The 11,643-nt window shown below is 38.1% G+C and overlaps 1 protein-coding gene across 2 annotated transcripts in view; it reads right to left on the bottom strand.

The window, feature by feature from the left end:
* Positions 1-2,674: 2,674 nt before the first annotated feature.
* The window catches only part of ACMSD (aminocarboxymuconate semialdehyde decarboxylase), a 46,416-nt gene continuing 37,447 nt past the window's right edge, over positions 2,675-11,643 (bottom strand). For both annotated transcript variants that reach the window (XM_061354298.1, XM_061354299.1), the window contains exons 7-10: positions 9,710-9,805; positions 9,059-9,231; positions 3,659-3,757; positions 2,675-3,427 (exon numbers count right to left, since the gene is read on the bottom strand). In XM_061354298.1, the coding sequence (XP_061210282.1) occupies positions 3,365-3,427; positions 3,659-3,757; positions 9,059-9,231; positions 9,710-9,805 (431 nt within the window). In that variant the 3' untranslated portion in view covers positions 2,675-3,364. The remainder of the gene's footprint in view (positions 3,428-3,658; positions 3,758-9,058; positions 9,232-9,709; positions 9,806-11,643) is intronic.

The raw sequence follows: 11,643 nt of genomic DNA, 5'->3' as shown, positions 1-11,643 counted from the left end.
CGGCGGCGCGGGGAGGTGCTGGTGCGCAGCCCTTCGCCCGTCCAGCAGGTCTGACCGTACTAGACCTTTCTTGTGGCCCCGAGCCCCTGGCGGCCTGTTGCGGTGTCTGTTTGGGGTGGGGCCGAGGAGTGGCTGGTGTCTTCCTCGGAAGTTAAGGCCCGCTATCACTGGAAGAGGCAGCAGCTGCGGGTTGCGGCTTGTGTGTCCCGGCCTTCGGTTGTGGTTTCTTACAGCGGTGGGGCGCAGGTGTGGGAAGAGAGCTGCCCGGCCGAGCTCGGCGGTGCTGGTTTGATTGTGTCTGCTTTGACTGCTAGCGTTCTGTTGTGAAGTCTGGCAGGCTGAGACAAATAGCCTTTATTTAGTCTATATTTAAAGTTCTAATTATCGTGGATCAAAATGAGAGTTGCAGACATCCCTCTTGTGCTTAGCATTCGCCACTAGCGCTCTGCAGTGGTCTTTCTCACCTAGTTCAACTAGTTCTTTTACAAGTTTGGATCATATTACATACAAGGAGTTACAGTCTTACACCTAGGCCTAACAGAATGTTAATGAAATACACAGCTGCGTAATGAAGCATGGACAGACATGAATTGTTTGTCCTTATCTTCCTCAAAGGTAAATAAGATTTTGCATGTGCAGAGGAAATTTAACTACAAAGACTTCTGCTGGAAATGGCACCTGATCTTTCCCTTCCTATTTCTGTGCCTTTAATAATCTTATCATGCATTGTTTTACCTCATTGTTTAAATCATTGTATAAAACTGAGGGACTTCGGGCATTCAACTGAAGTTTTTTTTATTTCTTCAGAAACTGGTAGAAGAGTATTGAGAATGTTCTTGTCTATAACTACAATTTTATGTTAGCTTTGTTAATGAAAAAACAAGGAAGATGTAGGGAAGATTATATATATCCCTGTCTTAAAAATCAATACTTTGAGAGTAAGTAGAATATCAATTAACTATTGACAATGCATAATGAATATTAATTATGCAGGGTATTCATATTAATTAATTGCCATGCAGAGCTCTGCAATCACCCAGTCAGTCACAGGCTAAGGTAATTTAAATACTGGTTTTGCTATTGGAAAGGTTCCAGACCTTGGTACTCAAAGATGTAATGCTGTCTTCTCACTGACTTAATTGTGGAATAATTAATCCAGTTCAAATGCATTGGAGGGATCACTGTGGTTTTTCCTCTTATATCTGTTCAAGCGTGAAAATCTAATATGCCAAACAGAATATGAGAATAAAGTTGCCTTTCTGCAGCTCTGAAATTTAATGTACATTTCAGTAGCTCAGAGCTTGCATGTAGATATTTAAATAAAAACCATTAAAAGAAATCTTGTGAACCTGAGGAGAGTAGGTACTGTTAAAGCTATTTTAACTAGGTCCTATTCTCTTCTTACATGAAAACCATGGTATTGCCAGAGCCTTCAACTTCTGATATCCAGTAGTCTTTTATGGACTGTATTTGGAGAAGCAATATAGTAAAGATCCAAATGCAATAATTGGGTGTTGTGGTTTAACACTAGTTGTCAGCTAAGCCCCACAAATCTGCTCACTCATTCTCCTCCAGTGGGATGGGGGAGAGAATGAGAAGAATAAAAGTGAAAAAACTCGTGGGTTGAGACAAAGACAGTAATAGGTAAAGCAAAAGCTGTGCACACAGAGGCAAAGGAAAACAAGGAATGCATTCACCACTTCCGATGGGCAGGCAGGTGTTCAGCTATCCCCAGGAAACTAGGGCTCCATCATGTGTATGTAACTGTTACATGGGAAGACAAAATGCTATCACTCCAGATGTCCTTCACCTTCCTCCTGCTTCCCCAGCTTTATATACTGAGCATGATGTTATATGGTATGGAATATCCCTTTGGCCAGTTGAGGTCAGCTGTCCTGCTGTGTCCCCTCCCAGCTGCTTGTGCACCCTGACTGCTCACTGGTGAGGTGGGTTGGGGAGCAGAAAAGAACTTGACTCTGCAAGGACTACTCAGCAGTAACAAAAACAAGCCTGTGTCATCAACACCGTTTGCAACACAAATCGAAAACATAGTTCTGTACTAGTAGTTACTCTGAAGAAAATTAACTCCACTCCAGCCAAAACCAGCACACTAGGAAAACATAACTGACCTGCACAAACCACTTTTTGTTTTATTTTGTTTTTACGTTTTTTTGTTTGTTTGGTTGGTTTGGTTTTGGTTTTTTTTTTTTTGGTGACATTAAAGAAGGACAAAGCTTTCTATGTAGTCCAGCAGAGGCTGGTATCAGCACAATCTGCTGATGTTCATCACCTTTGGGTTGCAACCTGTGGCATAAAGATTGTTACGGATACAGCTACAAAACCAAATGCTGTCTAATTCTATTTATGGAGCATTCTAAGACAAAACAAGAATGGTGACAGCACACATAGCCAGCAAAGGATCCCATGAGAATGGAGACTGTAAGTGCTCATCAGTATTTTGCTGATTAATATAAAATCTTCTCAGGAGGAGGCCACCTGTGCACCCAGTGGATAAGCATGAAAACCCATTTCAGTCAATAGTCTAGAAAGTAAACCATCTTTCCGTTCCTCTGGCAGGACTACAACTACATAGAGCATTAACATTTCAACAGTTAAAGTAGCCAAGCTTACTTCTAAAAAGTAATTTTTTAAGGACTGGATCATTAAACCATGCTGTTCTTAAATACTAGTATTTATTTTTAAAGCAATGCACAACGTATTACCCACACAAATACATTATTTCTACACCTACAACTGCATTGATCAAATCGCGTCAGATGAGTTAAGTTGCCAGTGCTGTAGGTGGCAGCTGCAAAGTATAAGTCTACACACAGACCTTTTTCATCCTATCACAACATTTCTGAAGTGTTGGTGCGTGTGCTTAGAGTGATGAGTTGCAGTGTGTATACTGCCACGTCAGTCTGTGGGTAGAGGCAAATGTCACATTTTACTGGGCACCAACAAAACTTCTGGTTTGAGATTCTTTTAAATTCTGTTTATTGGGCATAACAAAACTGAAATGTAATGGATGCAAGTCATAATTTTCTCTGTTCTTTCTCCTGGGAATCAAGTCCTAATACCACAACACTGATTATCTTTCAGAGATTTTTATTACAACTGCAAAAAATGAAATCTTTCTTTTTCCATGAAAGCTAGAATTTCAGAATTGTTTAAAATACGATCTAAATCCTCAAACGCACAGAAATACCTGCACATACTCATTTTCAGGACACTTGCTTTTGTTCTGGATTTGGTTTAGGCTGTAATGTACTTGTCAAACTTGTTTTTCACCTGTATAATTGCACATGCAAATGGGAGGATTCAGTATTATTTCAGAAGTTTGGTCTCTTTAATACCTTTATAATCATTCAAATTGTTTTCTGCTAAGACCCAGAAATTCCAGAGCATTTCCAGCCTTGAGTTTATCCTGTTAAAACATAACACATACATATGTTTGTGTGTGCTTAATTCCTGTTTTACTCAAATGCTTTTACTCATTTTAAAATATACTTGTGTTTTAAAATGAACTGCTGCAAAAAGACTAAAGGGCCTCTTTGCATAAATTAGTGTGCTATACTGATCTGTGAGTTTTTCATCTCAGGTCTAAGACCAGAGGCTTAAAAGGAGGGGAAGAAAACCCCAAATGTAAAGATCATACCTTCAGTTTATTGTCAAAATCTTCCATTGAATCAATCAATTTTCCAGGTTCCAGCTCTCCAAGTGGAAAAGGGTAATCTGTCCCCAGAATAACTTTGTCCTGGCAATAAAAAAACATGTACATACGTAGTTACATTAAACAATGTAGTTGCACATTTTTTCTGGAATTTATAATAAACCACAGGAAATTACATGTATGTATTGGACTGATTAATTACAAAAGTGAATATGAAGATAATCTTTGGGTTCCAACTTCAATTAGGAAGAAAAGAAAGCTTGAAAATGACAACTTAAGGTTTTATTGGGTGAATTTAATTTGGGGAAAAGAAGTACAGGTTATTTGCTAACTCTTTTTTTGTGGTGTCTAATGGAAGTTTTGTGTATTTTTATTCTGACAGAAAGTTCAAAATGCAAATCCCAGGCCCGTGAGCATGAGTGTATATTGCTCAGGAGAATAAAATATAAATGGTAATTTCCTCCTCAGATTGGTTTTCTGTACTTCTGGTTTGAAATGTAACAAAAAGGCATCCGTTGTTCTCCTACATGGCTCATGCTGCTTCTGCAAGTAGTTTGCCTAAAATGCAGTGATTAATTTTGATGAAGTGTTTCCATAACTAAATGTTCAATAAGGATACACAGAATTATTCCTCTGTTTCTTGACTTAGCGTTTGGTTCTTTTTCATGCTCACTGAATGCTCTGCACTGTGGTGTGCAATTCAAAATGAGTAGGAGTGGTTTTGACACATTTCTTTAAGAATCTCAGAAGGTTCTCCACCAAACTCAGAAAAGATGCTTGTATTTGCATTCCTGAATTTGAAATTCTTGACTACACACACACATAGACACACACAAACTTAAAATTGTATGTATGTGAGAAGAATGTGTAACGAAAAATACAAAACAATTAAAATTATCTTTTGTGCAATACTTTGAAAGGTGTAATAATTGCAGTATGATACTACTTATAGCATGTCACAATGTAGAATTACTACAAACACTTAAATTAAAAAAAATAACTAATATTCAGCTACAGATAAAAAATCCAAAATCAAAAATCTCATTTACAAAATTGCATATATTTTTTGGAAGTCTGTATTTTTTAAAATGTCATTGACTTCAACTGACATTGGATATTAGCTGTGCATTTGAAACATATATTGAGGATATAAGTGACATGATTTGTTTCTGAAAGCAAGTCAGTGAAAAGAAAATTCAATAAAAATCTGTATGCAACATTCCTGTTATCAGAGATGAAAAGAAATGGGCATAACCTCAATAGGTCCCTGTGATTCTGGGTTCATTTTCATAAGGAATATTTCCCCATTTTATCTGCCTTGGAGAGCGCACACTGCTAACTCTCTTGATTTTATCAAGTCTGTTTTCCTTTAAGCTTCACCTCCTGGAGACTTGAATATTTGAAACCCAGAGGTTTCATTAAAAATAAATGGTTTTAAAGGTCTCATGATTTGAAGTGAAGCTTATAATTTTGGGGCACATTTTATAATATTTGAACACAGTTACAAATACTGAAATAGGATGAAGAAAACATAATTCAGTTATTTTATTAAATGGTTTTCTTATCATATGTTGCTTTCTATTTTTTTTTACGTCCAGTAGATGTCGCCGGAGAGTCTCTGAAAACCTAAACAAAATCTTATCCCGAATCCGAGCAGCCGATACACATTCTATTGTTCTGTCCTATATCTCTGTTATAATTTATTACAGAAGTCTTGCCATACAAATAGAAGAGATTTTACCCTCTGTCTACTAGATGAAGTTCTGAGTGTAGATTGAACAAAATAGATTTGTATGTGTGTGCTTTTAAGAAGCTGAATACATTCTCTTGTTTATAATACTCAATCTGATAACAAGACATTTTCACCAGAGAGAAAACCCAAATGTATGTCATATGCAAAAAAACCCCAACCAATAGACATGCAGGGTTTATTTGAGAAAATGTATTTCTAAGTAAAAGAGAAGGAAACCCAGCTGTTTGTTAGTCAAGGTTCTATGATAAGGTTAAATAAGCCAGGAAGATTTATGTTCTTGTTTCCATCTCCTATATACCAAACGGGAAGGACATCCCATGCTCTCATTGGAATAATATGTATGTATTATTTCTATTATATTTTTCTTTTCCTTTAATTTAAAGTGTTTCACAACTTATCATGTTACCTATTCACTAGCAGTAAAATTAAGAGCTGTAATTTAATAACAAGAATTTAGAAGCAACATTATTTCTCTGCTACTAGTGATATTAGGCTATGCATTTATACTCTTTGAGCTTCAGCTTTGTACCCACCTACACAATAGGAATTGCAATACCTGTCTTTAGCAAGCAGCCTCAGAGAAGTCATGTGAAGTCTCCGCAGATAAATAATACTCCTAGCATAATGGATGTAGTATTATATAATTATAAAGTGTATCAACAAGGGCAGTTTTCCCTAGAGGATTTAGAGTTTGATATGTTAATTAGCACATCTCTCCTTTCAGAAAGGTGTATACGGCGAATGATTAATGTCAGTTAATCAGAGCCTCCTACTCAAGAGAACTTTTTTTCACTATGATAGGGGCCTGAATCTTAAAATTAATCTCAAAGAGCATCAGGCTTGATTTCATCCTCTTATGTTAGTAAAAACTGTATTTGCCTTGAATCTCACATTCTTTCCTACTGCTATAGCCAGTTCAGCTCCAACTCTATCCAGAGCATGTTTTACCTTTGGGTGATGGTTCTTGAGGAATCACCGTGATGCAGATTTTGTAGGGATACACTGAATCATTTTATCCCCATCAATGCAGTTTTTCACTTTTATAGCCAGCGTCATTAGGAGTTTTGTGTTTATTTGTATTCACACTGCCTCACCATGGTTGGAGAGTGAAGGACTGCAGCAATTTTGCAGTCTTACAAAATTATTTCTCAGAAATGTGTATTCCTTGAGCTGGGATAGGCTCCAATTAACCTGCACCCAAATCTAAGAAGGAATGACGTTAAATGTATATGACTGATCACAGCTGTCACTGGATTTTAATATTCATAAGCTGAAAGCCAACACATTACATTCTTATGCCAGGGAATGTCTGTTCCCGGGGGACCTGAAGCCACGTCTACGCACATCTTTACACACACTGCTGCCCTTCCTGCACAGCTCTCAGCTGTACTCTGGAGAGCTGTCCTATTTCAAACCGTCAGCTTACAAAGTTACAATGCCATCCTCAATACCCAATCACATTGTTTTTAGCCCAGCATTTATCCATCTTATAAGTGTTTTTCTGCCAATACAGGACTGCACTGAGAACACTGAGATATTTGGTGTTTTTTCAAGCATTTGACTAAGGGAAATGGTATTGTGGGAGAACATCAATTTTCATTGGTAAAAGAGGGCACTTTTTAATCTTCATGTTTATAAAGTAAAGCTAGAAAGTGTGATGTGAATGTTTTTTCAAGGATAAGACGTCCTAGGCTTTGAATAAGAGAAAGAAAATGTACCTTTTTTTTTTTTTTTTTAATTTTCCTGGGTGGAAAATCTATGTTTTTGGGATCTGACTCATGACTCTTCAGCACTGGATTGTACCTGATGTCACATTGCTTGAGCTCAAAATACCCAGAGGAGAATTAAAGACGACGCCAACATCCCACATAGTACACTGGTCAAATTTACTGTGTTAAGGAGCTTAATTTCAAGTCTGTTGGCAAAATACACAAGACACCAGAGAGGCTGTTGATGAGTGACTTAGATTATCAAATTACAGTCCATAACCTCTCTCTTCTTTAACAACTAAATTTCAGTTTTGCAAAGGCTAATTAAGGGTCAGCGTCTATGTGTCACTTCTTAGGAAGAAAGGTATAGAAGTTACAGTTTAAGTGTGGTTCCAAGACAACAGCCATTGCTTAGAGCAGCCTTGCAATGCGAAGGTAACTTGTTACTCTAGAGCGGAACTGCTCTGAGACTTCCATTTTACAGAATTTTAAACAGGAAAAAGTTAAGTTTGTCAGCAATGGATTAGGCATCCTGTTGTATTTTCTCTCTTGCCTGGCTCTTGACATGTATGGTTCAGCTTAACAAAATCAGACCAGAAAAACAATCTGTGGGTCTCAGCCATGCTGAGTCACACGGCTTTTAACTTACCAAGTTTATGGCAATTTAAAATTCAAGAGCTAGACTCATCCATCTATACTATGTAGAACAAGAATATACTTAGTATGAACATGGTCTGGATTTGGGAAGATTTCTCGGAAAAGGAGATAATTGAAGGCAAATGCTGAACTGTTACTCTGTAAGTCTTTGGGTGTCTTGTAAAATGGATGTGCACATCACATATAGTAAAATCTTTACATCTAAAGTAAAACCTACTTAAAGCCACTTGGTTACTGTAAGCTACAGTTAGATTCAAAAGGTAATGCATAGTAAATAGTAAAAAGTCCTGGGCTGTTGACCATGATATATTTACTATTTAGAGTTTGGTAGCAGAAATTAGAAGAAATCAATACTGGTCTGGAGCCCTAGTGTTGTGTTAGTAACCCAGCTGATGCCTAAAACTTCATTCCTGACACAGAGATCTCTCCGTCAGTGTTGACTAGGACTAGCACTGCCAAAAATATTTTCTGTAACATGTACAGAAAACAGGGATACAGTTGTTGAGACAAGGAAGTCAGTGTCAGAGCTTGCATTTCTGTTTTTGATACCTGGTAAGTATCTGTCTGCTAAGTGCAGAATCTCCCGGAGGTCAAGAGATCACGACACAAATATCGGGTTTCTTGTTGATTTGTAGTGATCCACTGGAAGCTGGCATGAATGATGCCATTTTCAACCCCTTCCTGAGCATTTATGAATGAGAAGGAAGTATTGGAATGTTTTTTGATTTTTCTGTCCCATGCTGAATCCTATTTAAACAGGTTACTAAACTACAAAGATTTCTTCACTCTTTAACAATTAGAATATTTTTGCAACCCCATGGTATTTAATATTCTTTCCAGAATCCTCACAAAAAAATCGTTATTGACTTTTTTTTCCTGTCTCTAGCTTTGCAAGTGGAAATACAATTTGATTTTGTCAAGTATACACTTGAATTTCAAAATTAAGGCATTTGAAAACAAGGCTCCAAATGAAGCAGTCTTTACTTGCAGTCTCATCCTGAATGACCTTGCAGAAGGAACTAGCCTCACTGAACCAAGGTTCACAGTGCATGATTTCCTCGATTAAAAACACCATTTAAATAACTCTGTATATTAAAAACCTTATTAACATAGAAGAAGCCCCTTGGTTTACAGTAGCTCAGGTTCTGATTTTACTGGTTGAACATGCTATCTTCTTCCTGCTTTCTTCTTCTTTTATCCTTTTGCTGTTTCATAGGGAATTAAATAAAGAATGACTCTTCTGCTTCTGGAAGCATTAAAACTCACCTCTCCTATTACACTTGTCAGCAGCCTTAGTGCACCATGATCATGGACAAGGGAGTCTGTGTAAAATGAACCAAGGTATTTCCTTGGATCCACCTTATTATCAAGTGCACACAAATCAGGGCGCATATTGAATCCGTGGGAGATTCGCCCCACTGTGTATGGAAAAGCTCCACCTGCAAGAAGAAATTTTTTAGTAAAGCACCTGAAAATATGCAGGAGAGAAAAAAAGCCACTTTATCAACGGATCAAATGTTACTGTTAGCTATTTAGAAAGGAAGTGCTCCACACCAGCAATTTTTAGTTTTTTCCATTTCGTTCGCTTCTTTCTTTTTCCTCACTTCTTCACTCCTGTGATGCCCAAATGCCTTCTGCTGCTTTCTTGTCCCTTTCCCCAAATCCTCTCCTGTCCTCTTCCTCCTTGCTTCCCTTAAAGGCTATTGTAACAGTTCAAACATTGGCTGAAACAGGCTAGAGAGTGTTCATACAAGCAGTCAATCTGTCAGATTATCTTCTTCAGGGTAGTAGTACTCAGCTGGTGGCTGGTTTAAGTGATAACCCTAGCATGTTAGGGTTAGCACTAGCTGGCATGCCAGAAAATACAACTGTATCATGCTCAACTGAATTACAGGCTTCACATGGTGCGTTACTTACCTCCGTGTGCAAAGCAAACTTTCAGCTTAGGAAATTTTTCAAGAATTCCTCCCATAAGCATAGAGCAAATGGCTATGGTTGTTTCCGTGGGCATGCCTAAGAACAAAAAAAGCTTTATTGTATGAGAGCTTTATTTTTTATTTTCCTGTTTAAGTTTGAAATGTTATCTTAATTGTCTTCAATTAGCCATGAGTCTACTGAAAAAATAATAGTTACAGAGCAGCTGCCAAAGGTTATGCATTATTTCTATTACAGGGACACAGAGCTGAACATTAATTAACTGAAATGAAGACACAAGACTGGAAGCTAAGATCTAAATTCTAAGCCCACTTTTTACCTTGCATCACTAGGACAGCTGGCAGGCAGATTGGGTATGTCCTGAAACGCACACTGCAGGCTTGATTACTTAGTTATCCTAGCTCAAAGACAAGTCTGGAATAAGCCAGGTTCTCTCACTTGTGTTTCAGGGTTTCATTTGTGTGGAAAGTAGGGCAGGTATGTTGGTGGATATTCCAACACAGATTTGAGGTTTAGTTATGACATGGTGCCAGTTCCTACAGTTTAGAAATAGCCTCTCTCTTTGCCATTAGGTAACTTGGGTGCCCAGTGTTAGGAACATAACAGCAATTTAGGTTCTTACATAGGGCCTTGGTTTCTGAGCATACCTAACATATTTAGAATATCATGTTGTTTAGGTGCTTAACTTCAGACATCAAGCTTGAAATTAGGAAATGAGTTCCCCTCATTTATGGAGGAAACAATACCTACAAATGTTTTACCATATGCTTAGATGCAAAGCCTTATAAGGCTTAGTAGGAAAATGTTTTACTTTGTTAAGTAAATGCAAGGATTTGAGTCTTTTTGTGTTGTTGAGCCTGCTCTGATTAAGACTAAGTGGTATGTTTTAAGATAATGCACTGGTGTTTGGGACACAGAGATTTGCCAGTGCATAATGCAGAACATATTTTCCTCCTTCCCCTCTACTCTGCCCTGGTGAGACCTCATCTGGAATATTGTGTCCAGTTCTGGGCCCCTCAGTTTAAAAAGGACAGGGACCTGCTGGAGAGAGTCCAGCGCAGGGCAACTAAGATGATTAAGGGAGTGGAGCATCTCCCTTATGAGGAAAGACTGAGGGAGCTGGGTCTCTATAGTTTGGAGAAGAGGAGATTGAGGGGTGACCTTATTAGTGTATATAAATATATAAAGGGGGAGTGTCACGAGGATGGAGCCAGGCTCTTCTCAGTGGCAAACAATGAAAGGACAAGGGGTAATGGGTACAAATTGGAGCACAAGAGGTTCCACTTAAACCTGAGAAGAAACTTCTTCTCAGTGAGGGTGACGGAACACTGGAACAGGCTGCCCAGGGAGGTTGTGGAATCTCCTTTGGAGACATTCAAAACCCGCCTGGACACGTTCCTGTGTAACCTTATCTAGGTGTTCCTGCTCCGGCAGGGGGATTGGACTAGATGATCTTTTGAGGTCCGTTCCAATCTCTAACCTACTGTGATACTGTGATATTTGTATGTATATTGTGTATGTTTTTCAGAACACCTCTATTGGATGCAGTTCAAAACCATGCAAAACAAAACAATGCAAAACAGAGTAAGTGAGGATGGAATCACATCTAAACATTTCCAGATATCAGTATAACCTGCCCCTGTTATTCAATGTTCTGATTTACCTAGTAGATGGGGAAAAAAATCAGGAACTAGATAATCGCCTGTATCTATGGGGAGCTTTCAAAGTACACGTTGTTTCAGCTCGAGTTGATGTGAACTTCTTTGATCAACCTGTTTCTGCGAAATGATACAAGAAATGCTAGGAAGTAATGTTTGGTTTTGCCTACTCCTTCATTTACTCATGTTATTTTTGAGTATCTCATTTCAGAGAAAATTCAGTTTTCCTTAGTCATCCTCTTTGTACTCAGGACAAAA

Source organism: Neopsephotus bourkii, unplaced genomic scaffold (assembly GCF_033783945.1).
Source record: "Neopsephotus bourkii isolate Nb327-2 ecotype Australia unplaced genomic scaffold, CSIRO-AGI_Nbou_v1 NB_730, whole genome shotgun sequence".
NCBI classification, from domain to species: domain Eukaryota; kingdom Metazoa; phylum Chordata; class Aves; order Psittaciformes; family Psittacidae; genus Neopsephotus; species Neopsephotus bourkii.
Note: the sequence above shows the minus strand (reverse complement) of the source record. Positions and strands in the feature narration are given on the sequence as shown.